Source organism: Idiotropiscis lumnitzeri, chromosome 3 (genome assembly GCF_059441095.1).
Source record: "Idiotropiscis lumnitzeri isolate Australia: NSW breed Sydney's pygmy pipehorse chromosome 3, RoL_Ilum_1.0, whole genome shotgun sequence".
Classification (NCBI taxonomy): Eukaryota; Metazoa; Chordata; class Actinopteri; order Syngnathiformes; family Syngnathidae; genus Idiotropiscis; species Idiotropiscis lumnitzeri.
The window spans coordinates 24,288,835-24,315,539 of record NC_142393.1 but is presented as its reverse complement, the minus strand read 5'-3'; the positions used below and the strand labels follow the sequence as shown (position 1 = coordinate 24,315,539).

The following is a 26,705-nucleotide window of genomic DNA, read 5'->3' as shown; positions in this document are numbered from 1 at the left end:
ATGAGGTCGCGGACCACATCTGGCCCCCGGGCCTTGAGTTTGACACATGTGAGCTAAAGTCATGGATATCCATTATTTTCTCAGCGCAGGAAAGCAGGAATCCTGCTCGAATGTGCCGTCAGGCTTCCGGGGACCACAGTTTGAGAACCACTGCCTTTACAAATCAAATGTTCCATAAGGAAATGTGAAGAAACCCTCATCAGGTGGTTTGATCCGCCACTAAAACTGTGAGGGAACCCATGAAACACCGAGTAAGTCATCGTCATCCACACACCCCCAATTGGAAGGAAAAAAAAGGACAAAAAAAAGATTTGATGAGTGTGTGATGGTGGTTGAGTGAAGGGGGGGAAGGCTAGCTCCAGCCCACGGAGGAGTGGAGTACAAGTGGGAGTGCGAGCGGGAGCCTCCGCTGTGGTTGTCTCTCACTCGACTAACTCCATTTTGGAACAACAGCTGTTGGAAGAAGACAAGAAGACACAAGCGGCTTTTCACAAGCGCTTGTTTGCTTGCCGAACGCTGCTTGCTCACCATTGACGCCACCTTGTAGCTTCGGCCCATTTCTTTCTTTCTTTTCTTTTTTTTTTTTTTTTAAATATTCTTTTCCCTTTTTGCTTCCGAGTGGCAGGAAACTTAAGCGGGAATCCATGGTGTTAAATGTCCATTGTAACAAGTGGATAAGAGGAGGCGAGCGGATCAAGGTTAGTGACGCTCTCGGTTGGTTGTCGCGTCCTGGACGTCATTTCATCTATATTTTGGCTGCGAAATTTCGATTTGCGAATGTTTTTCCAAATGTCTCATTTGGAGGTGAATTGCTGCACTGCATAGTCACGAAGCGGCGGCGAACAGACAATACAAAATGTACACCATCTCTTCTTCCTTCGTCTTCCACCTTCGCCTTCTCGTGTCACAATGATGAATGACGACATTAGAATTGTTGAATTCTGCTCACATTGTGAGCTCGCCTAGTGCTTTTCATGCTAGCTGTCTGTTAGCCTTTGCCTTGACACTGGTTCGCGCATAGCTTCTCCATACAAATCTTTTCATTTTGTTGTTGTGGTTGTCTTGGTAGCTTTGTACGCATCATCGTGCCTGCAGAATGTGAAAAAACTGAGCTGCACGCTGGGCCACTATAATAGAGGCCAGTCGTAAAGGGAGCTTTTTGGGAAGCACCCACCAGGGACCCCCGCTTTGCTCGAGTGTTGCTGGGCAAGTGCCAGCATCACCCGGCATGAGAGACGACAAACTGCATGGCTTCTTGCCTGCCTCTCTGACTGTGTTGATGTTTTTTTCCTCCCACCGTTGCCTGGCGAGGAAACATCCCTTTCGTGCACTCAAATGAAATGAGAAGAAAGGTGATCACAAGTTAACCAGTGTGCCCATAGGCGACGTGTCACATCTTTGCTTGGAAAAGATTTTGCTGGTGACGCTTTGTCAAGACTTGGCTTGGGGAAACTGTTGCACGTCGGAAGTGATTTGATTTCAATACAAGTTACCTAACTGCTGACCATTCGTATTCAGTAGCATTGGTAATGCATCTGAAAAGGTGACACCAAGGTCATCATGTGTGAATGTGTTGCTTAAATCCATGGAAACAATTGAGCTATGATTTATTTGATACTTTTTGCATCAAGCAAACTGATGGATTTGAAATGTGTTCCACAATGCAAGTTCTTTCTCCGGATCTTTTCTCCATATGCTTTTCTTAAGAGCTTTGAAAAAAGGAACCTGAAAGAACAGTCAAGTCAGTGATGCTAGGGGAAAAAAAGCATGTCGTGTCACAAAAAAAAAAAATAGAGCATGTTGCACTTGAATAGCACCATGTATGGCTGTCTTCCTGGCTTACTACGGTTTTTGTGTTTGTCAGACAGTAGCAATGAGGTTTCCATCCAAATGTTTCAAAATTGTAAGCAAATTTTGTGACAATGTGCGACTTGTGCCTGGTTCTATTTGTTGTTATTATTTGGCGAATATTAAGAGGAGAGGAGACCGCGCCATGAGATGACATCATATGAGAGCATCTCACTGTGACAAGACACTCAGCTGACTGCCAACTAAAATGATCATCACTGATTGCTGGTCGAGATTTCATGCTTTGAAACTCTTCTTAAGAAAATCAACGCAATTGGTTGGAAACCACTTAATTGGTGTGTTGAATAATATGTAGCTGCCCAACACTTCCTGGGTTTCCATTGCCCTCTGAAATGCACGTCAGCAAACTGGTAAGGTTAACAGATACGGTTGTCAAGATTCACTCAAGGCTCGATTCGATTCAATTTTAAGTTCGCGATTTCCATTCGATTAAATATTTTTTTAAAAATCGCTGCCATGCTTGTCTCTAGTGAGGTGCTGCAGCCATCCATACGCATTGATGTTTGGTGCGTCGTCTGTTAAAATTAATTGAGGACTTTGACTATCATAGTGGTGATTAGTGCTCTAATCTTGGCAGTCCTAGTGTCAAGTTAAGTAATATACCGTAATCAATGTGTGAATGCAGTTTCTTTACAGCAGAGAGACGAGAGAGTGGCTCTGATTACATAGCGTTGCGAATCGATGCATATTTTAAGACCTTTAAATTGATTTTTGATGAATCTTTACTTCGCTAGTAAGAGAAATTTTGTAAAACCTCTCAAAATACGTTTTTATCATCTCATGAGGTGGTTTTTGAGATGTAAAATTGTACTTTATCAAAATTGTAGACCCACCAATTTATTTAGTGGAAAACCATAATGGCACCCCAGATTAAATAATGATTAAAATCTTCTTAAATGTGCATCCCTATGACATGGTATTTGTAAAACCTGAAAACATCAGAAAGCCCGTGATTCTGTGATTTCAAGTCAATGCAGGTACCGAACAGAAATGTTTTTACGAAGTCCAGCGTGAGAGAGAGAGAGAGGGGAGCTCTCCAATCTCGTTGTACACCGAGCATAATGACAATAAAGGACATTCTGATTCTGATTCTGAATGTGTCACATGATGGGTCACTGAGTTCACATTTGCATAAATCATATCATGGTTTAATACTTGAGATGTCATATTTCATGGATATATTTTATGCACAATGTAAAGTCAAGTCACAATGTAAGGAGTTGAAGTTCATGGTCCGGTCTCAGCTGACGTGGATGTGTTTTATGAGTGGTGCTCATGTATTCCATTCGGAGTTGGGCTGAAAACGAGACTTAGTTCAGAGATGCTGCTCTTGAGTGTGGGAGGTCTCAACAATGAACAACTGACATCCCATGTTGTATTTCAGACTAGGCTGCAGAATTGAATTTTAATCAGAGTCACGGATTTCTCAACTATGACTTTTATTATTTGTTATTTATTCTACAATGTTACCTTTTGTATGTATTGTCTTGTTCACTGGACAATTGTCTGTAATAAAGTTAGTTATTATTATAATGTTAATCCATTTATTTTAAAATTTGATGTAGCACAGAAGACTGTTTACCAATTGTACACAAGTAGTGCAATAAAAATAGATGTTTTCCCTCAACATGATGAAAAATTCAGAATTATCGTGATTATCATTTTGGTCGTAAATGTGCAGCCCTATTTTAAATAGAATCCTATTTTTTGAATGGCTTCATTCGTCCGTAAACTTCTCAGAGGAGGCGACGGCATGGCCACTGTCAACGTTCCATCAGTTTGTTTTCCTCATAGCAGTTTTGGAAGTGACAGGACAGTGCTGCCTATGGCCTATATTCCAATAACTCCCTCTGTGTAATCATGGAGTTAATGGGCCCATATTTTGCGGATAGGGATTTGTCGGTTCAACGGCTCTGACCTCCAACTGCATTCTTTGCCCCACGCACCAATGACTTAAGCTCTTCTGTTTTTAGCAGCCGGACTTCCCCGAGAAGAGAAGATGAGGGCCCGAGCCCGCTGGAGCTGTCCGATTATACACATGTCGCCAATGTGCTCTGCTTGGATCTCGTATGTTCATTTTCTATTATTCAAGAGGAAAGTGTGTCCTCCACACATGCTTCAGGACATCATATGTGAGATTTGCTCAAGGCTGTCCTCAATCGCACTCGTACCGAGAAATGTGTAGAATGAGCTACATTCTTTTTTTAATGGGAAGAACTTGGCAGCAAAAGCTTTTGAAGTCCATGTTGCATTTTTGCAGAAAATCGTTAATTTGCTGGGATTAAGCCATACTTTTCTCTCATTTTGTTGTGATAGTTATTAGATAATCGCATAGTAGTGTGACTGAATTGAAGCAAATATTTTGTTGTTGTTGTTGTTGTTGTTGCTGTATAATCATAATTTTTGAAGTGGAATTGAAGTTTGCAGTGTGAAACCTGCAGTTAAAAAAAAAAAATCAAGCTACCTATTTAACATTACAAAAGTCTCTCAGGTAACCAGCAATCAAAAATATAGTCACAAATGCTCTAAATGTGGGAAATCTGGGCTTGTTTATGGAACACATAGCTGGGTGAAAGACGTGACAATAATAAGAAAGAAATCTCATTTTACCCTGCCACTACCGTATGCGCAGTCTATTTGAGGAATTGTATTTTTTTTTTCACAGCGCCTGAGTCATATGTTCAAAGTTTTAGAAGTGAGAGATAATTGCAATTAGGATGTGCTTGAATTCTTTTTGCTATATCAGTGGCATTTAAAAAAAAAACTAAACAATGAAACGGACCCCCAAAAAAACAAAACAATGATACTATTATTTATCGTGATGTTTTCTGGTAAAGTATATTATCCGCAATTTTTTTTTTATTGTGACAGACCTATATTTCTTGTTCACAACTTTTAGATTGAACAAAAGAATCTGATCGATATCGGCCAATCCTCGAGGCTGCAATATTTGTATCGAGCCATCCCCAAATTGGCGTGGCCTTTATACTTGTAATTCTATATTTGATAAAACGTCACGTTGAACAAATCAATCTAATGAATTGTCTGGTGACCTCAGGCTCATATGGCATCATACCAACCCTGCTGTGAAATCTTTACACCTGTTTACAGAAAGCGCTTTCAAAACTGTAGACACGCATGACTTTTCGCATGTGATGAAAAGAATACGGTGCATTGCGCATCAATGGATGTTTGATCCATTTGCCCCTACAGAAGCGCAAATTAAAGATGTGACATTCCTTTGGGGACTTAGAGCAATTGAATCGCGAGGCGGCGGCTAAGCTGATAAAGTAGGTCGTCAGCTAACGGTATTTGCAGGTCGAGCCACTCGCTCGCCTGCTTCTCCTGTGCACGTGTCCTTGGGCAAGGCACTCAAGCCCAAATTGATCCCAATTGTTATTCCAACACACGTGACTCGACTCTTGGAGTGAGTGTGAGAGAAACGGCGAAGCAAATGAAAAGTGCGATATCTCTCGTCACAATTTCATGGTTTTTCTTCACAAATCAATTCCGTTGGTCATCGCCCATGTGGGTCTGTTATTTATTTTTTTTTAGGACCAATTATTGCCCAAGCTTGAAGTGTTGAAAACGGCTGGTTGATGATACAGAATTAGTGGCTTGGTTTGTCAATTGTCATTTTTTTATGTTTGCCTCAAAAGCTTATGGCTATGCGAGGATTCTGCCCAACCTCTTGCGATATGTTCCTTACCATTCTGGACATTTCACCTTGACGTGATATGTATTTTTGGGAGCCAAATGCTCAAGTAATCTCTGATTGCACCGCTAGCCAACAAATCCTTATATGTCATTTGACACCAAAATAGAGTTGGTGGATTAAGGTGGCACAAACATGCTTTTTGCACAAAACTATATAGCGCGCTGAAATTGTCCTAAATGATTTATTGATTCTCAAAATACTCATCAAATTTGATAATTGATTGGTGATTAAGATATTAATTCTTCTTACATCTCCAACACATGGCTGGCTGATGATGTAGTGGTACACTCGCGTGACTTGTGTGCGGGCAGCGTTGAGATCGGTTCCCGCTTAGCGACAGTGTTTGTGTGTGGCCTGCGACGTTTTTAATTTAATTTATCTTGCCGATTGTTATCCCACAAGGAGAAATTCAATGTATTGTACACTCTACATGGAATAACAGAACCGCAGATGGATCGTTTTATGTTGCTGAACACAATAATTAAGAATACAATTACAGTTACGGCCAAGATCAAACATTTAAAGGGTTTGTTGATTGGGCTGAACATTGGCACTTATGTAATAGGTCACTTTGAAAATGATGTCAGCACTAAAATTCAACCCCCCTGATAAACTCAGTCGTAATTGAATGTGTTTTTTACGACTGTATTCAGCACATTTTAATGACGCCCGTTATGTATGGGTGGGGACTATCATGGACCGATCATTTTGATATTTTTACAGGTTGAAGTGGAGATTGGTAGGGGTGTGCATATTAATTTTGGGGGTGATTGTTGTTATTTTTTTACTTTTTTTTTTTTTTAAACCCCCATTGGCAGGCAGCGAGCTCCTGCAACTAACTGGCTCACACCACAGTAGCTGTCGGGTTGGAGTAAGTCAAGTTAACCCTTGTAGATTGAAATTTAATATACTTTGAAGAACAGTTCAGGTTACGACTCTTGGAACGAATTGGGAAAAGGGAGGTGGGCATGGCTGTATTTCTGAGCAAAGCGGGATGGTTTGAGAGTAGCTACTTATTTAGTGATTTATCCAAAACCAGATCATAAAATTAAAAATGGAACCTAATAATTTCCTGATCAAAAAATACTGAGATATTTTTGGGGGTGAAAAGTGGGCCATCCTTGCTTTACTGTTCCTTTAATGCAGTAATCTTCAATCCCGTTCCCTGAGTGCCAGTTTCCCGTACGATTTCCATTTCTCCTGCTGCAACACACCTGATTCAAACGATCTGGATTGTTGTCCGGCATCTGCAGACCTTGCTGATGCGTTGATCATTTGAATCAGGTGTGTTGCAGCAGGGAAAGATGGAAAACATCCAAGGGGACTGGCCCTCGACGAAGAGGATTGAAACCCCCCCTGGTTTCATGTACAGCACCGGCTCGCCACGAGTTACTGCTTCTTACTTCAAGATTCATTGCAAGCTAAACATGGTGGAGGAAATACTCAATTGATTATGTTCATTGATCAGGTATGGGAACAAACTGTAAATGACGCAAAAGACAGGTTGTCCGTTTCCATGAGTGGATTTGATGTGGCCACAAAATTGAAAGGCACATGTGGGACAAATTTTGGTTCCCTTGTGCATCTCTTTTTCAGTGTTATGGCAGCCAAGTTAATGCAGTGTGCTGTTCTCTCTTCCAAACACATTAGCATACATTTCACAGGCAGGATCTCAGAGTTGAAGAAACACAGCTTTCCATCTATTTGTTCAGAAGGTTTTTAATCAAAGCGTATTATGCTAATGGGTTTCCTCCATGGGAACCGATTTGGAAATCGAGTTGATGTCCATTTTTTTGTCCTTGCAGGGGCAATCCTACTTGAATTAGACAAGCCAGCGGGCTTACAAGAAAAAGAAAATCAAGATTTATTGTAGCGGGATTGATATTTCTTTTTATTTAAATCACTGTGATGTGAGTGAAGTGTAAAATCAGTGCGTGTTCAAAGTGACGTGATCGAAAAAATGCTGAAGGCTATGAAGAAGAGTTCAGTGTGACAGGGAGTAATTGGCTTGTGATCTGCTTTGTGCTTTGTATTTCTCCACCTTGGGAATTTTCAGGCTTGGTCTGCTTTAAACTGTGTCCTTGCTTCTCTCAAAAAGGCCTTTATTGCAACTCTCAGTGGAACAGCGCTAAGCTTTATTGATACAAGACCGCTCACAGATTACACAGTAAACTGTTGTCTTTGAAAATGTCTTCTAATTCCACCAATATTAAATACGTTTCCTCCCCCCACCAGTATCTTGATGCAATGTTTTCATAGTTTTCCATAAGAAAGAGTTGAATGTTAGTACAAATATTCTTATGTACATGTTTTGTTGACGTTACTTTCGAGGCTCTCCACCAGCGCCGCAACCACAAGCCAGCGCCCCTTTCCTGCCCTCTTTTATTTTAGTCTTCTGGCGATTGCCAGGCTGTCATTGTAAATTAAAAATTGTTCAGCCTGCAACCATGGGTGTTCCTCATTTTACACCCAGTAAATTCGCTATCAAATTTCCCTCTTTCTCAACCTTAATTTTGAACACCGTACACATAGATGCGCTATTTTGAACAACTATAAAAACATCTTCGAGATTGATTGTTGCCAGGATTTTCCTGTTGATTGTTTTTTTTTTTTTTTTAAATGACTCCTGATGAAACTCTGTTTAATGAGCTGATGTCAGAACAGAACAGAGTGCAGCAAACAGAAGAATGCAGTATGTATGAATGCCTTTATGCTTGGACCAAATCCTTCGTCGTGATGTTCTCATGATGGGCTGTGTTTGATTTTATTTTAAGAATATGCCGCGGGCCATAGAGAAAAAAAAAAAAAAAAAAAAAAGAACACAGCTGCAGTGAAAATGGCACCCGGGCCGAACTTTGGACATTCCTGATGTATTTCGTTAGCTGTTTATTTTGTTTACCATGACACACGTTTATTCTCTCATGATGAGAAAGGTTCTGCCCCCTCCCCCCCACCATTTGTTTGTTCCCCTTTTAACTGGGCAAATCCAATCACATGCTGCTCCTATCTTCCACAACATGAGGCAGCAAAGTGTGATCATGAAATGACTTGATGCGCCATAACAAACGGCAGAGGTTAGACTAATCGAGTTTCCAGCCTGATGCCTTTTCTACCACCTTTTCTTATTGTATTAGGAAGTCCGAAGAATGATCTGCAGCCACATTTTCAGTCAAATGGTGATGATTGTGTAAATAGCAATCAGACGATGGGAAATGCAGCGAGCAGGATAAACATGATTCTGTTCTTTCTCATTCGTCATTTTCCTGCCATGTTTTCTTATTTTATTTAAATTTTTTTGGTCATCTCTTCCCTATCCATTCCTCGTTCTCGTCACACTCATCAAATTATCCTCCCTTTTCTCCTGCCTAATCAGGCCAAGGCACCCTGCTCAGCCACGTGTGTGCGTGTGTGTGTGCGTGTGTGTGAATGCAGAACCTGGGAGAAGGATTGGGCATAAACAACACGGGCAAACAAGCCACCTGCTTCCTGCTGAGCTCTCTTGTTATTTAATGTGTGGATGGAAATAGAACTGGGCAACCTTGCAGTAGAATTAAAGTGGATAGGGCGGCTGGCTTGTAGAAAATCCCACAACAGAACATCACTGTGTTTTAAAAAGAAGTGAATGGAACATTATTTTATGGATACACAGTAGAGTTCAGAAGTTTACGGTGTAAACGATTTTTTTTTTAAGTTATCTAAATTTTTTTAGTTGCAAGGGTGGATTCATTATACAATGACTTAAATACAAGAAGTTTGACAGCTCAATGGAGGCTCAAAAACATTATATCCACACCCAAGTCTTGTGATGTAAAGTGGTGCTGAATTTGCTATTTCTTAGCTGGACATACGAAGAACAATAAGGAAATTGAACTCGACAAAGATTGAAGAATAATTTTAGATCTGCTCTAATCGACTTTATATCGTGCTTTGACATCAGCATACACATAACGAACAATAAATAATAGTAATATAATCAATGGTCAAAGTGAAGTTGGAAAGTCTTTAGGTGACGTTTCACCCTGAAGAAATGGGTTCAGAACTGTCATTTACTGAAAAATATTAACACGAAACTCACTGTGACCAAACTGCATTACCAAATAACTTATACGTTTGATTGCATGAACAACTTGAAACTAAGAAGAGCATAGATTGATAGACTCTATTGGCAACTCAGACAAACTGTTTTCTGATGCAAAAAAGAAACTGTAACAAAATATGAACCTAAATGTCCACGGTATTCCAAGAATTTCGCAAAGCATCTGCATGGCTGTTGTGATGACAGAACCAGTTAACTTTTGATTCAGTGCACTGAGAATGAAATGACCTGGAGGAATGAGAATATTCGCAAGCAACGAGTAACTCTTTTTGAAGAGCTTTTTCGCGGTTTTATAAACCTAGCAATTAACTGATGGAGTAATCTACAGATTAATCACAGATTAAAATACTTCCAATCGCATTTTCCAAAGCTAGTCTCAATTCATCCGTCATGTTAACTTCTGCTCAATTTTATACATACCATGTCTGTCAGATAAATTACAGGACTAGTCTCAAAAATGCAGACTATAAATTTCCCCCTTCCTAGGGAGCCCCCTGGACTCGAGGGCACAATTTCAGCCTTCTCTGTCATGCCTTCATGCACTCATGAAAGGATTCTTTGATTTTGTACAATACAAACACGACAAGTTCTACAGAGTGATATCGTCACAAAGCTACCTGATATCTTAGATTACATCATAGCACGTGGCGAATAAACTGTTCTCAACTGAGTAAACACAGGTGCAGTGACTATTACAAATACCTCGCTAACTTTTTTAAATAAGATCAGCAGAAAATTGAAAAGATGCTTTTCCAAAAGTAGTGCTGACTTTAGAAAAGAAGAGTACTAAAACTGCTGGAACGGAGAGTGCGAGTGATAGTATGCATTGTGAGCGGAGAGTCAAGATAGTGTGGGAACATTCTGGAATCCCGATGAGGAGTGTGCTGCATTTGTCTCGCTTGGAAGAGACAAAGGCGTGGATGATGGTGGTGTTTTGCAATGTTTCTCAGATGGTAGAACGCGGAGGTGTTTAATGTGTGTGTCAAAAGTGAGATAGGGATCCATTTTAACACTTATCTGAGTGACAGATGTGGAGAGGAGGACAATTTGGCCGGAGATGGTGATTCTCATGGGAGAAGAGTGAAGCAAGTGTGGAATGTCAGCGAGTATGGGTTTTGATGTTGTGGCAGGGTGTAGAAGTGGTGGGGGTTTTCCTTATTTAGAGTTACGTTTCTTCAGCATAACAGTGATGGGAAACTCCATATTTGGTGATGAGCTTGCCAAGGGGGAGTAGATAAAGGGTGAAGAGGATGGGGCCCAACAGCAAACCCTGAGGAACACCCCAGGTGACATTGTGGGTCTGTGATTTTGCTTGGCCCAGAGCAACGTATTCGGTTCAAATAATCAGATAATCAGTGTGCATTTTTTGAACGCCCCGTGGTGTATTTCAGATGGTGGGGGGGATGTGGTGCTCAACTATATCAAAGGTTGCCGTTTGGTTCAAGAGAATGACTAGAGACAAGGAAGCGGCGTCTGCTGTCATCAGGAGGTCATTTGTGGCCCTGACCAAGGCTGTTTCTGTGCCATGGCCAGAGCGGAAACCAGGCTGAAATGTTTCAAAAGGGGGATTAAGAAGGTGATTTATGGTTACCAGAGCTATTGTTGATGACGGTGGAGTAATACGTAGACCGTGCATCCCATCAGAGCTTCTGCATATACCCTCTTATGTTCGCTGTATGCGTTTTTGTGAACAGTTTGTGCAGAGTTCAAAGAGCTCAAATACATTCGCAGCTCGCAGGTGTACCTGGGTGCTGAGCGTGCAAAGGAGACTAACTAAGATTTTAAAGGGGCATGGTAGTCCAAGAGACTGCGTCAGAAATGGCTTGAAAGTCAGTAGAGCTAGAGACATAAACAATATTCTACGTCCCATCTTTTTTTGGGCTGCACGTCACCCAACGTGCTGTGCGTAAACGTCTCGCATCACGGATGCATTGCGTTCACATTATAAATCACATTTGTAATGTGCATGAGTTGAGGACATCAAAAGATCGGCTTGAACAAAATATCCTAATTGGGCATCACACCCTGCAGTGTGAACGTGCCCTTAGAGATGACCACATCAAGTTTGTCCCAACATGTTGTTTTAAATTAAGTGAATACAGTCGCCGAAGGAAATCAACAGCAGGGTGCAATGAGGGGGTGTCAACATGAATGTTAAAATCTCACAGGATTATAGTGTTGGCAGATGACGTACAAAGTGTTGTGAGGATATCAGATAATTCTTGGCTGAAAACAGGATTGGGTTTGGAGGGGTGGTAGATGGGGAGAACAGTCATCAGATGTTTGGGGCAAGAATGCGAGACACTCGCAGGAGAATGTTACGGGCATTGGGATGGGGAACTGCTCCAGGATTTGTCGGTGAATGACAGCGAGGCCACTACCGCGGCCAGTCCTGCGGGCTGTCCCCTGGTAGCTATAACCATGGAGACAGGCTTCATTTAAGGTGGAGCAAACCTCGGGCTGGTGCCAGGTTTCAGTAAGACACATGAGGTCAATGCCTTTGTCCAAGATGTGATCATGAATTCGGCATGATCTGTTTGTGAGTGACTTTGTGTTGAACAGGTTAATTTTGATTTTTGATGGCTGTGAGGAGCTCCCTGGCAACATGCTGCTTGATCAAAACTTGGAGTTTGCCGTTTAAGTCTGAAATGCATCTTTTGTAACATCAATCCTGACCTTTTCTGGCACACTTCATATGTCCAAGGTAATATTGTGATTGGTTGACGCAGAATAGTAATCCTTTATTTTGGTAGAAAACCAGTTGTTTTTTTTTCTTTTTATATTCAGTGATCAAATTGCTTTTCTTCTGATGAAACATTTCCTGTCAGTGCAACACTGTGAAGAACAGTAACATGTAGTATTCTAGCAGTTGTGTTTATTTACTATCAGAGCAAACCTAGAGATGAGATGAGATAATATAATATAATATAATATAATATAATATGACGTCCGCATTAGTCTTTATTCACCCAGCAGCTAGCAAGTTCAATGTCTTCTTTCTGTAAGATGACGCCAGGGCCACCACTCCCTACCGCTGACGTAATCAGAGCCTTCCCTCTGGACCGGCAAAGATTTGGTGCAAGAAGGGCACAAATTTAAAGAAGTGATGGTCATTTTGGCTGTAGCTCATTGTGACAGGCATAAAACGTTGAGGCGTAGTTAAGGGCCCGCTTGGGACTGACACACACACACACACACAGAGTGCAGACTGATACAAACCAGGGGATTCCCAGAAGCCTGAGAGGCCTTGCAAGGGCGGGAGTAAACATAGGAACATTTTGACCGTAAAAGCTCATGCAGCTAGGATTTCCTTTGGCCCCATAAAACGCACTCTCCATCTATAGGCATCATATTATCCTCCCTAGTTTTTGTCATAATTATACGATAGCTGAACACGACCTTGATCTTCCCTTTGGGATTCTCACCACAGACAGGCATGTTTGCAACTGTGGTGATTTTTGTGGCGGTTTTATGCAGGATGCTCTTCCGGACGCAAGCCCTCCTATTTCTTTGGGCTCGGGACAGTACTGGGGATCTCGAGTGGCTGGGTGTTGTACATTGAACGTCACACTCGCAGTGAATCTTCAGCTCACGCTGTAATTCCTCACGTCATGTTTAAGGGAAACATTTGTCCAATAAATAAATAATGCCAGTACGAGTATGTGCACGGTTCACTGTAGCACTAGGATCAATGATGGAACTGGCGAGCGATTACTGTATTTCAAACCCAAACTTCCAAGTTTCCCCCTTTAATGTGGGCCAGATGCTCAATCAGCACCGATACTTTTCCAAGAAGTTACTGTGACGGTTGCTTCATTCATGAGTAGCGAAATGGCCGATATGTATACATACTGTAATTGTTCACTAACTTTTAATTGAATCTTTTTTTTTTAATCGTTCCCATGCTGGATTTAAGTGCAGTGTTAATGTTGTAACTGCATAATATTTCAGTCGCTTACAATAATACTTTTTAGGAAAAAAACATTCTCGTTTTTGATGTTGCATTTTAATGTTAGTCATGATGGTGGTCCATGGTGAGACAAATATTTTTTTAGCTGGTATTTAGTGTCCGAAGTTTGAGTTCCACTGCCGTAGACCAAAAGAGCAATAAGCAGTGACATTATAAATGTAATTTCTTGTGACAACTTGCATTTGAATGGGAAATTACCAATGAAATGGAATAGCTTTGCACATATTCCCTCATTTCAACCATACTGACTCTTCTCGTCGCCATTGTTTTTTGGTAAATCGTATTCTTTTGTTGCCTGCATGTACACTATAGCTAATGTATTTGCACTTGATCTCCTGTTGCGAGCTAAAGATGCTCATCGTCACGAGGCAGATTCATTTAGAATTTTGCTGTAGCCTTCTGAAGTAGCAGCCTTTGGTTTAATGCTTCAATTCACTCAAGTCATTTCCACAGGAGCTGATGCTAATAGCTTTGGTCAGGCTTTTTACCGTCTGTTCCTGAGCTGTTCATTACGCCATCCTGCGGGTGAGCTCAGTACGCTCATTTAGGATTGCAGTAGAGCCTGGCTGGAATTAAGTATCTCACTTTGGTACCTCATGGAGGTTAAAATTAGAAGTGTTATCAGTTCTATTGTGTCTACACATCGAAAAGACGAGATGCAGAATTAATCGGAGCGATGTTGATTGATTTTTGTGGCTGTTTTTGCGGAAACGGCGACTGTCACTCGCTTATCAGGGTAGGTGTTTGTTAATTTTCACCTCAGCAAGGGATGGCAGGCCGTCACAGTCATCCACGACTGAGAAGGATCGGGTGCAAATATATGCAGCACCACTGAATGGGAAGAGCTTTAAATTATTTATCAGAGGAAGACCAGCAAGCAGCAACCATTCCAACAAGGAAATCCAGCTCCCTTGTGTTTGAACTGGGCTTGTTATCAGTGGAGCAGCTGCTGACATCATGTGAATAGCCGGTGCCCACACCACTTTTACGAAGTGTGGCGTGAGAGGAGAAATGACTGCCACATTGCAAGTATTATGGCGTCGTTAATTTGCCGTTGCTAGGTCTGAAGTACAACTCCTTTTACCGCAGGCAGACATTTTTTTGTTTTTTCATTTGAATGTAATGTAACTACGGTAGTCGTGAACACTAAGGAGAATGGGCAGTCCACTCACTGGCTGTGTATGGCTCGAAACTGCATAAAGGTAATTTTTAAATTGTCTTTAAAGCTCGAAAATTCTCAGGGCATTGAATCGGTCGTAACTGGACTGTTGTGGTTGTCTTGAAAGACATCATCCAAGCAGGCTTTCTGGGTTCATGTGGCAAGGCTAAGGTAGGACAACGCTAACCTGGGTTTGGCGTGGAAACTCAAATGTTTATCCTCCAAGTTAGAAGCACGTCCCAAACCACGAATGTCTGTCATTTGATATATGTGAAAAAACAGTCAGGACAGTCCATTTGCGATTGATTCCAACATAAATGCTATCAAATAATTGAGTATTCTGATTAAAAAAAAAAAATCAGAAATGCTTGAAGAACAATGCATGAGAAAATAGCACACTTAATAATGACAGATTTTTTTAGATGGTCAACTTTTTTTCTTCAAAATTTAAAGTCTGCAAAGCAGCAAACTGTATTTTCTTCTCCAGAAACATTACAAAGTAAGTACAGAACCACAACAGTGATTTTGCCAGCTAAAACAGCACAAAATGAGTGAGCCAGGTTTGCTAAAAGGTTGATGAGTAAAACTGCAACCAGGTCAGGCTGTCACAAAGTGTGCTCAGTCACTTTTGCATATTAAACAACAGCCTTTAAAACGTGGCTCTTGCCAGGCTTTATTGGATACTTGCTTAGTAGCTAGCTGCTAGCCATTAGCCGCTAATGTCGGAAACAGGCACAGCATCATACTATAATTAGAATTTTTCTAGCATCTTTTTGATTCAACGTACTCGAGGACTCGTTTGACCCCTAGTTTACTTTAACTCCCAGTTGAAGTTTACTTAAAAACTAAGCACAAAACATGGCAATTCCATTTTGTGTATTTACAAAAACAGCCAAACAAGTTTCTACAAAAAGGCACTGCTAACTTAATGCGAAAAATCATCTATGTTGCTATGCTGTTGATCACAAATAGCTCAGATAGGCTGACAATATAACAGTCCACACTCATATACTCTTTTTCCTTTGTGTAAACCAACTCATATTAGTGCCGTACTGATGAGCTAAAATTAGTTTAGAGGTTATGAATCCCAGTTGCTTTCATAGCAGCGTAGAGGCAAGAACTGCCTCCAAGTGGGATTCATAACGCCTTAATGAACAGTTCTGTATTTTCGTCTGTCTGTCTTAAACTGGCTTGTGGTGGCCAAGCTGAGCATAGCAGAAGGTATACCTTTTAAATTATTTGTTTTGACAAAAACTGTTTGTTTGTTTTGTTTTTTTTGTTAGTTAGCATTATTGTATGTTTTTATAAAGTACAATAGTATGTATTGTTAATTTTCCTCTTAACAATAAAACATACAACGTACTCAAGGAATGGATTAATGGCACGCAGTTGTTTATAATTTGCTCATATCGGTGTAATTTCTGCAGATTTTGGACTGCTTCCAATGTTTTCGTTATTCTCCCGTGATTCGTTCTTGTAGTCAGGCAGGCGTTCTCTAAATTTAGCCCAGTGGTGGCCCTCGAGCACCGCCTTAATTTCCACACCGCAGTGACTCATCGTTGCTTTTCGAATTCCCCAAAAAAGCCAATGTAAACTACTGGTAGCTCGTTCAGGAGCTTACTACACATTGTCACCTAAGCGATTGTTTGTTGTCATGAAGCAGGAATCAAAATGGCTGCAAAGTGTTTTGTGGTCATTTTTTAGCAGAAGAGTTAGTTGAAAGGCATTACGTTGGACTATTATGTGCTGAGGTACTGAAGCCACGTTGTGCGTATTCCTAAATGTAATCAAAAATTAATTCGACATACTGTAAATCAATTTTTTTGGTCACATTTTTTACTTCGATTCAATGGTCATTGGACTGCTCTTTCTGCTGTGCATGCGTTGGCCTCTTGAGGGCAGTATAACACTTACACATACTGCCTCTCACCAGTATATGTGATCCCAGATTTATTTAGTTTTCGTTGAATCAAAATCCTTTTTATTTTGGAAAACAATGATCAACATTTTTGCCTGTTTTGTTACACAGAAACAACTGAATCATAATTAATTAGTTTCTGTGTTTTCTGTATTGTTAATTTTCAATAATGTCCTGTTTTTCAATAAAGTCATTGAAATTTATAACATTTTATTAAAGAAATCATTGTTAGTTGCAGCCATAATTGAATCTAATTAATGAGCATTAAACATATCTCTGTAAAGTGATTTTTTACAAATAAGGAATGTGCTACCATATGGTGCGAGTGCATGCTTAAAGGAGAAGACAAGGAAAAAAAATGTTCATCACAATATGTTGTATGCGCCCCCATTAGTCGAAACACGGCATTCTGATTAATATTGCGTTTGCTGAATATGAATGAAGCAGAAAACACGTTTTCAGTATATCCATCTCTGGGGCCACTTGATGTGGATCGAAAATGACACCACAGTGTCTAAGGGCTCGGGTAACGACCGTCATGGCTCAACTGTTTTCTGCATTTGGTCATGTGACATTCGCAAGCTTCGGCAATATTAATAAGAATACTAAAATTGACTTGACTTCCACGGAAACCTGCTAATGATCTCATGGTAGCATTTGATCCACATGAGCAGGCAAGGCGACTAATTGTCCAAACAGATGGCAATTAGGCGGCGGCTCCCATTAGCAACGTAGCAACCGGGGCCAGTCGAGTAGAAAAGATAAACAGCAGCGGAGAGAGGCAAAACGCTGCTTGTGTTCACTTCCTCAAAGCTGTTGCTGTAAATGAAACAAAGTCGATGCAGAACAAACAACTTAGTCATGTGACGATGGTGTGACAATCCCACTTTGCTTTCAGACAGGAAGTGCCATTCGGCGTTTGTTGAGCGGAAATGAAACGAGTGTCTGAGTCTCCATGTGGAATTTTGTCAGTCGGCTACTCCTGCCGCGAACAAGCTTGTCTTTGCCATCTGTGATGCTAACGCTAGTTTTAGCAGCTGCTGTGATGCTGGGCTGTCAATATAATCATATGTGGGCTGAGAAAATGGAGAGATTCCGCGTGAAAGCTGAGTGAAAAACTTCTCCGTCTCTCCCTTGCTGAAAGAGGGCTGATTAAATCCAGAGATTTCGGCCCATTTTTGGGTCTGAAAACGCAGGACGAGAAGTGGGTTTTTGTCCGACCCCTTAAGTACTGCGTGCATAGAATTGAAATATTTGCACCTGAAGCAGAATGAAATCATGTAATGTACTGGCTATCTCACTCTGTCTTTTTCTTTTTCTCTCGCTCTCTCGTGTGCGTGGGCTCCAACGAGCAGGAGAGGGGATGTGTGAAGGAGCAATTGAGAGCCAAAATAAGAATTTGAAGTTTTTTTTATTTGTGCACCGGGATAAAGTTCAATAAATACAGCCATCACTACAGTACGAGCACGGTCCGAGCTGATGTGACACGTGCCCATATCTGATTAAATTGTGCGTCTGCAATTAAACCATACAAGCTAGGGTGTAAATAAAGACGGATATCTCAGGGGCTTCCATTCTAATATAGTACAGGTGTGTCAAACGTGCAGCCTGTGATCCAAAAGTTATTCGGGGACAAAAGAGCACCCCCTGCTGGCGGGGCTAAAGTAGTTAACTTGAATGAAGTTACAATTAAGCCGCACTTAAATTCCGTTTACATAAATTACATTAAATTCAAGTAGGAGCGCCGTTACAATTTAGGCACTGATACTTATGTGCATACATACTCTCAAATTTACTGTGTGAAATCTGGACCTTTTTAACTGAACACTTTTCTGTTATTTTTTTTTTTGTGTGTGAGTGGCACCAGGTCTGCCATCTAATGGAAGAGCATTCAAGGATTTTGGCTGTTACTATGCAGGACGTTGCTAGCTCGTGTTCAAGTGGCATGTGTGACTTTCCCTTTGGTTCCACGAGCGGCGAGTATCCCACAACGGTTGCATTTTGGAACATTAATGAGTCGTTATGTGTCACATCACGATGAATCAATTTATTGGCTCATCCTTGGTCCTTCCACTGCAAAAGTTGACTTTCCCCAACTAATGTGAGGCCTTCATGTGTGTGACCTCAGCTGACTTGATCGTGGCAACTTCCTTTCTGGCCCAGTACAGCAGAGAAAAAAAAACAAAACAACTGCGCGGATGGTTTCATGTTACAAAGGGAATGTGAGAGAAAGCGTCTGGGAATGGACTGACCCCAGGTCAGTGTGTTGTAACCGCCTCTGCCAGCTCATTTTTTATTCCTTCTCCGCAAGTCTCCGTAATGTCCGTTGCCCATTAATCAGCGCTCAGCTGTCGAGTCACGGCTTGTTAAGCGTTTCATTGCAGTGACCAGCTGAGAAGCGATCATGGGTCACCCCGCCCTTTCGCTGCACAACGACATCTTCAGAGCGTGACGCCGTGGAGCGAGTGTATCGAGCTGCGTCGCCACTTCTCTGCGGGTAGTTGCTCCCGCCACTGCCCCCCTCACATCTCCAAATGCGCGCTAATCATGCCAGACAGAAAGGAAACTTTATGGCGGAGATTAGAACAAGGTTTCTGTCATCTTTTCTCGTTTGTTCTCATCTCTGTCATGTGGTTGAGCTTGACAGGATTTTAATGGAGTGGGACGCGGAAGGCGGAATGGCTCGGATGATGACGATGTTGTGAAGAAGCGTGAGTTTACTAACTACGAATAGTCATATTTTACAGACTATTTGAACATCTGACCACGTTTACCCGACTGTCGGTGGTCACTTACTACTTTTTACTTTGAAGACTTTGAGAGAAGACCCTTGAAAGACTATCATACCTGCTCGCATTTTGAGACAAGTTAGAGTTTTTAGCCTCAATTTATTCTCATATTGAGATTGCCCAAATTTTTATATATATATATATATATATATATATATATATATATAGATAGATAGGTAGATTTTTTTTTTCAGTGAGACAAATCGTTTCTGCTACACAAGTAGAGCTATATCAAGGTTGACTTTGGTTGCAGATATTTATCACGATCACTTGTCATGATCATAAAATCGTCCAGCCCTATCCGAAAATGTTCCTGGCCCTCATTTTTTGAAAACGTGATGGAAATTTTTATTGATTAGTGAGAAGAAGAAGAGCATCATGTCCAGCTTTAGATGTCATGAAAACTGTAATCAAGCACAAACACTTGATGCACTATAAGGCACGTGCTATCTTTTTGAAACTTGTCCTTTCCCTCTTTGCCGCAGGTGTAATGAGAGCGCTGGTCATGGACAGATGATGGACGTGGAGACGTCGTACTCGGACTTCATCAACTGTGATCGTACCGGCCGCAGGAACGCGGTGCCCGACATCGCGGGTGAGGGCAAAGCGGAGGCCAGCACCAGTGACGTTGCCAAAGACTTGGCAGGGATGGACTTAAAGGATGCAGGTCAGTGGCGCCGCCTCTCAACCTGATGTACGGTGACCGTAATGACCTACCGAGCGACGTGACCGAACGCAAATGCGTTATTTGGTCACATCACTCAGTGTGCCTGCTTCTGAAACATTTTTTCTACAGGGTCAAAAATTTGTCAATTAATGGGCAACTAATCGATTATCAAATTAATCAACTATTTCGTTTGAATCTCAGATGGCTTTATGTGTCCTTAAATGTATTTTTGACGTGGATTTAAATAAATAAATACAAAAAATAGCTCAACTTTTTTTTCTGGCACATCAGGTTTTTGAAATATTTTCATTCTTTGTTTTTTGAGGTTGACCTATAAAAACTCGCGCAATTCAGATTTTACCATGTGTTATTTGCAGATATGACATGAAAGAAAAAAAATCCCAAATGTCACCTGATGTTGAACCTATTTACTATCTTACTATATTACATATATTATTATTATTAGTATGAAAACCTGATGTGCACACAAAAAATGGGGGGAAATTTGGAATTAGCAATAAAAAAATCCCAAAGTTGAAAAAAAAATTGTTGACCCGTGTCATCAATGGATCGTTTCGAGATCTTGTTTCACTAAATCCTCAGATTTTTGCCTCTCAACAGTAAACAGATTTCCGGCATCGTCCATGAAAGCAGACTGATTGTCTTTGTGTTGAATCAACCAGAAAAGACATTTGCAATCATCTGCAAATTAAAAAATGTTCTTGTAATCTAGTCAACAGATTACAGTAATTGATTATGGTATTAAAAAAATCGTCAGTTGCAGCTCTGAACAGTTCATGTACATCATTATTAGGCTGGGCGCTTTGATTAAATGCATGACTCAATGGTGGCTGAGTGCTCGACTTCGCTGGGCTACAAAAAAAAAAAAAAAAAAAACACTGCTTATTAATTGCCTGGTCAAATGCAACCAGTGAGGCTCAAATTTAAATGTCACAAAATAATTCACACTCATCGGACTTGTTAGTTTGTTGTTTTGAAGGCAAGCCGTTGAAATGCGTTACATTTGCTAACCAGGCTGTCGCTTTTTCTTTTCTCTCACAATGTCGCTCTGCAAGCTGTTTGCCTTTATTGTTCACTCCTGTGGCCAGTTACACACATGAGGATTTTTTTTTTTTTCAAATGTCAACCCACAAAATTTCTTAAGAATATGTTCTATGCAGGGCGGCACCGTGGCCGACTGGTTAGCACGATGGCCTCACAGTGAGAGACAGCATCGGGCGTGGGTTCGATCCCGGCTCCGGCCATCCTGTGTGGAGTTTGCATGTTCTCCCCGTGCTTGTGTGGGTTTTCTCCGGGTACTCCGGTTTCCTCCCACATTCCAAAAACATGCATGGCAGGTTGATTGAACACTCTAAATTGCCCCCAGGAATGAGTGTGAGTGCGGATGGTTGTTCGTCTCTGTGTGCCCTGCGATTGGCTGGCAACCAATTCAGGGTGTCCCCCGCCTACTGCCCGAAGATAGCTGGGATAGGCTCCGGCACCCCCACGACCCGAGTGAGGAGAAGCGGTACAGAAGATGGATGGATGTTCTATGCAGGCTCACTTGTCGAAACACGGCATTATGATTAATATCGTGTTTGTGGAATATGAGTTAGCAGCAAAAAACCACGCCTCTGCGCCTTTGACCTCCTTGATCGAAAAGAGGCACAAAATAGGATGAAAACATCAGATTGTCTGTGTGTGATTTTTCAAGTGTTAAAAGATTGTCTGTGACTGACCCCGCACACCAAGATCAAAAAAAAATCGGAAATCAGGCATTCAAACTGTCTTGATCGTGTTTGCTTATTTTGTGGAATCCTTCGGCTTTCTCTCACTGTTGTTTGTGTAAGCAAAATGTTCCGATTGCATGAGTCGAGCTATGTTTAAAACTAAATAACAATAGCCAATCTTTTTTGACATGCTAAGTACCGATTTTTTGGGGGGAAAAAACTTTATCCGCTAAAACGGAGCTTATTCAGCCCAACACTCCTTTCTGTTGAAAGCAATTACTCCCTCTAATTATCTGAATACACAAAGCCACCAAAGCTGTGTGAAAATGTGACCGCTATAAATCATTCTACTCTTCAGCTTGAGTGGCAGGAAGTCTCCCATTTGGATTTCCAAATGTCATCTTGTCACCGGAGGAAGTTGTATTTCCTTGCGCAGCTTCTCATTATTGTTTCCTCGTAAACCCGCAGAGCAAATCTTTTTCCTGCAGGCCTCAACGCCAGACTCGACACCGGCAGGGATGTCATCCTTGTTTTCATCACTGGCCGCATTGTAGTTCTGGTTTCCCTCTTGGCCGTTTCTGACAGTCGAAGCACAAATGTATCATTGCAAGGGGCACGGAATCGGTACGGCGAAAATAAAATCACAATTCAGACGATGATGAAAGTATAAAAATAGGTAGAGGCCTTTGTACACTGCACTCAACAACACATAGCGTGCCGTTCACAAACTCATTCGGTGTGTACGTGGTTTGAGGTCTCGACAGCGTGAGTTAAGGTGAGGGTACACCGCAATAATTTAGGCAACATGGGGAAAAAAATCGTCTATCACGATATAGGCCCATTTATATCATGATAACGATACACCACAATATATTTTCAGTTATTATCTCACAAAATTCTACATCATATTATGCCTGCTTCTCTTTTCTCACTTCAAAATGAAGTGACATTAAACAGAAGACAGCTGGGATCGGCTCCAGCACGCCCGCCACCCTCGTGAGGAGAAGCGGCATTTATAATGGATGGGTGGATTAAACACACCTGTATCGTATGAGAAATGCATCTGGTAGTGCTGCTATATAAAGTTATCGAATGTAAACAGAATCAAAGTTGCCCATATATTTTTTTAATGCACAAATGTAGATATTAATCTAAATAAGCGGCAAAACAAATAATGATTCTGACATAAACTGAGTAAAAATAAAATAACAAATTAAAAAGATGAACTCGAGTGTAAGGTCGTTTTGAGAACATTTATTTTGCAGCGACTGGGGCTGTGTTATGAAAATGTAACAAACAAACCACATTAATTATATTGCATATGCATCATTTTTCAGAATTGCTTATCCTCAATATTGATACACTTTTAATCTTCTAGGCCTCTCCTCTCAACTTACGTATGGAATGCCGAAACAAGCATAATAATCATTTCCTATTTAGCGGTGTTTTTAACATTTTGTTGTATTATTTTTCTCCAGACACAATTACTATTTAGCTGTTCAAAGTGGAATATGCTTCCGCTTTAACCCGGTATCACACAAGCACTTAATCCGGTATTTCACGATCGATAACATTACATTGTTTTAGCAAATAGCATAGCTTCTCCGTCTTTCCCTCTATTAATCACTTATTGTTATCCTTTCGTGAGGAAGACACCTGAAAGAAAGTGAAGTTTATTCGCCATAACGGTGACTGTGATTACTGACGTGGGAGCGAAATCACAACGGGCGGTCGTAGCTCATTGCTCGTGAGCTGCTTTTTTAAAAAAAAAATTTTATGCACATTTAGCTGTCCGAAACAGTTTATTTCGAACCTTGGGTAGTTTGTGTAACCAGCATGCCTTGTTTTTAGTTTTTTGTGTATAAAATCATGGTTTTGTTTTTGTTGCTGGTAGTTTATTCTTTCCCATGGTATAATTTGTAATTTGGATTCACCCACCTTATTTATTAACTTTCATGAAGTCTTGAACGTATGATGCTCATGTAATATGATTCATGACCCTCTTTTGTTGATCAGTCTGACACCTGGTAGAAACTGTCTTCCATAAGAATGAAGTCAAATCATTTGACTCGTCAATTGAAGCTTCTGCTGCCGTTCTTAATACTTGTATGTTACTGCAGGTGACAACACAGGTCAAAAATTACAACGAGCATGAGAAGGCGCAAATGACGTAATAGACACTTGCCTTCCTTCTTCGCGATATACGTCATTGTATCACCCAGCTCTACAACGCACACAAAGAGTCAAATTGAAAAATCTTTACGACTTTTTTGTTGTTCTCAACGGTTGTGCTGTTAGACTGCCAGTTAAATATCGTTCTGTGTCTTGGACTGGGTGATGTCCGTCAGGGAGGCGGGACAAGCCGCTGTCATTGTCATGTTGATGGAGGGATTATGTGAATGTGTGTTTGTTCTCTGCTAAGCAAGAGGGTGCAGTATGGACTGTCAATTCTCCCCAAAAAACTCGAGGTATCAAATCTGTTTAATGACATCACGCTTGGTAATCAGCTAGCCTACTAGCTTTGCTGTTAGCAAATGTAGCGTCAGTTGAAATGCTACGTGTACGTTCCAATATATATTTCCAATGCTTCAGAACGAATCAAAGGACGACATGGGACATGTCACACCTTGTCAAAACATTTTGTCTTGGGCACAGAATGCTTTCGAAATTGTTGATGTACAGAGAGAGACCAAAATTGGAATTGCAGCCAATCTTTTTATTGTTTTTTTTAAACGGTTTCCTGTCATGATTTGTGTGTCCATGGTCACACACACACACTCCTTTCTCCTGTTTGTCCTTCTGGTTGTTACACATGGTGGATTTAAGAACATGTGTTGCACGCTGTTCACCATCTGCACTTGTTGCTAACTGTGGGAAGCAGAAGATTTACTGTAAAGGCAACATGATCATAAGCGCTACTGCAACACAAAAGTAACCCTGTAGTCAAACGTTTTTGGGCCTCGTGAGAAGTGGAACAACAAGTCATTTTCTCCCTAGATGCTTATTGGATTGAATGGAGTCAGAGAGCCATCTAGTGGACAAACAGTGCATGAACATCATTCTGTGAGACAGCATTATATTGTGTTTTGAGGAAGTACGACTATATTGCCGTTTGTCAGCAAAACTCCAGCCAATGATGATTATTTTGAACAGGACAAATATTAAGATTACTGGGTTGGGTCCTGCTATAACGGCTTGTGCTCGTGTGCATATGTTGCATGAGACTGAATAATGTCCCATTTCCCTCCGTCAGGCGAGCCCGAGGCCTCTCCCGCCCCTGAGGCCGAGGGCTCCACCAGTCAAGACGCCCAGGGAGGTGGAGGACCGTCCTAAACGAGAGGCGGCAGTACAGAACGGACGGAGAAGAAGATGGAGACGCCGACACACTCGCTTGCTGACGGCTCGTTTGGGGCTTGGTCGGAACCGATTGGATCAGATGTTAAGACGGCAACCGCTGGGAAGTCCGACTGCCTTTTGAGGTGCTTCTCTTCTGCCCCGGACTCTGTTTAGTCCTTTCATATTCCCTATGGGACGAGGAGGCAGAGAGAAGTTGGATTTACGTGAAAACATTTGAACAGTCCAAACCATTTCCAGCCCAATGATAGAGGGGGAACTCATAACCGCGTCATTTTCTTTCTATATATGTGCGTGTGTGTTTGTAACCCTCTTGACCTGTTTCCTTATCCAGTGTGGCCCCCCCAACCAATATCCAACTTAGTCTCCATTCAACCGTCACGTATGGACTCTGTATTTATTGCTAACTGTTCAGTGAAAACTTTGTGATAGCGATTTTCTTTGTGTAATAAAAAAAAACCCCTATGAATACAGCGTTCTGTTGCTGTTTTTATGCTTCCATGGGAGTCAATTGGCAGGTTTGTGCTGATCGGGGGAGATAAAAGAGACTAAGCGGAATACGGCATTTCTGCTGGAAATATTACTGAACTTTGTATTCATTAAGTGCCAACACGAAGCTCTTGTTTGTGGACCTTGCCTGGCCTCCTGTGTTCCCGTGGTTCCACCTTACAAAATGACACAATTTATCTGCAAAGCTGAGGCAGCTTCTTTTAGCAAGTGAGAAAGTGAAAGAATGAACACAGAGGATGTTATAGCAGCACCAATTATATTGGTTTATAATTTAGATTGTTTGTATGTTCTATACAAACGCTACATTGGACCTCTCTGTCATCCCCAAAAAAGCCCTTAAATAACTGCAGAGGAGCCGTCCTCGGGGTGGAACGGTCCGGCCTTGCCAAGATAGCTGCCGGGAGGCGGGGAACTGACCGCCAAAAAAGGGTCAGTTACTCAGCTCAGGGTAATAGTGTACATTAATTGTTTCCAAGTAAAAAAAAAAAACACATGTTCTAAAGTACCATTTTACAGACTTAATGCCAACAAATGTGTGATTCACGACATGTTTTCTGACGATGCTAATTGCATTTTGGAGTATGCAGTATACCATTTTTCTTCATATGCCTTTTCTGTGAAAACTAGCAGACATGCATTTTAGTGCATCCAGAGTTCCTTTATTGGGTTATTTTGCAAAATTCTCTGTCTTTTTCCAGTCCCGCTGCCTTCTTTGTTAATGCCACTGGAGGGTGCCTCATTATGACGCAATACACCAGAGGGATCTGAGAGTTAGTGCCAAGATGTGGCAGCCAGTTTGCATTCATACAATAGAAGCCAGCAAAACAGTTTTATTTCTAAGCTATGTATAAATTTGTGAAAGTTTGGGAACTATTGCGTGTCTTTATTACGAGTGCAAGACAGGAGTGCAATGGTTTGAGTAATA

At 41.2% G+C, this 26,705-nt stretch overlaps 1 protein-coding gene across 4 annotated transcripts; it reads left to right on the top strand.

Moving 5' to 3' along the window:
* The first annotated feature begins 252 nt into the window (after nucleotides 1-252).
* Nucleotides 253-25,739, top strand: pkig (protein kinase (cAMP-dependent, catalytic) inhibitor gamma). Of its 4 annotated transcripts, none has more exons than XM_088290871.1 (3): nucleotides 253-698; nucleotides 20,005-20,186; nucleotides 25,170-25,739. In XM_088290871.1, the coding sequence occupies exons 2-3, from the start codon at nucleotides 20,033-20,035 to the stop codon at nucleotides 25,247-25,249; spliced, it is 234 nt and encodes a 77-aa protein (XP_088146997.1). In that variant the 5' UTR covers nucleotides 253-698; nucleotides 20,005-20,032; the 3' UTR covers nucleotides 25,250-25,739. The 4 variants fall into 4 exon arrangements, with proteins under 4 accessions (XP_088146997.1, XP_088146996.1, XP_088147000.1 ...); XM_088290870.1 differs by lacking the exon at nucleotides 253-698 and adding an exon at nucleotides 8,261-8,279; XM_088290874.1 differs by lacking the exon at nucleotides 253-698 and adding an exon at nucleotides 14,245-14,855.
* The last annotated feature ends 966 nt before the right edge of the window (nucleotides 25,740-26,705 follow it).

Coding starts and splice junctions, on each gene's coding strand:
- pkig (XM_088290870.1), top strand. Junction 20,187..25,169: donor GATGGACTTAAAGGATGCAG/GTCAGTGGCGCC, acceptor TCCCTCCGTCAG/GCGAGCCCGAGGCCTCTCCC.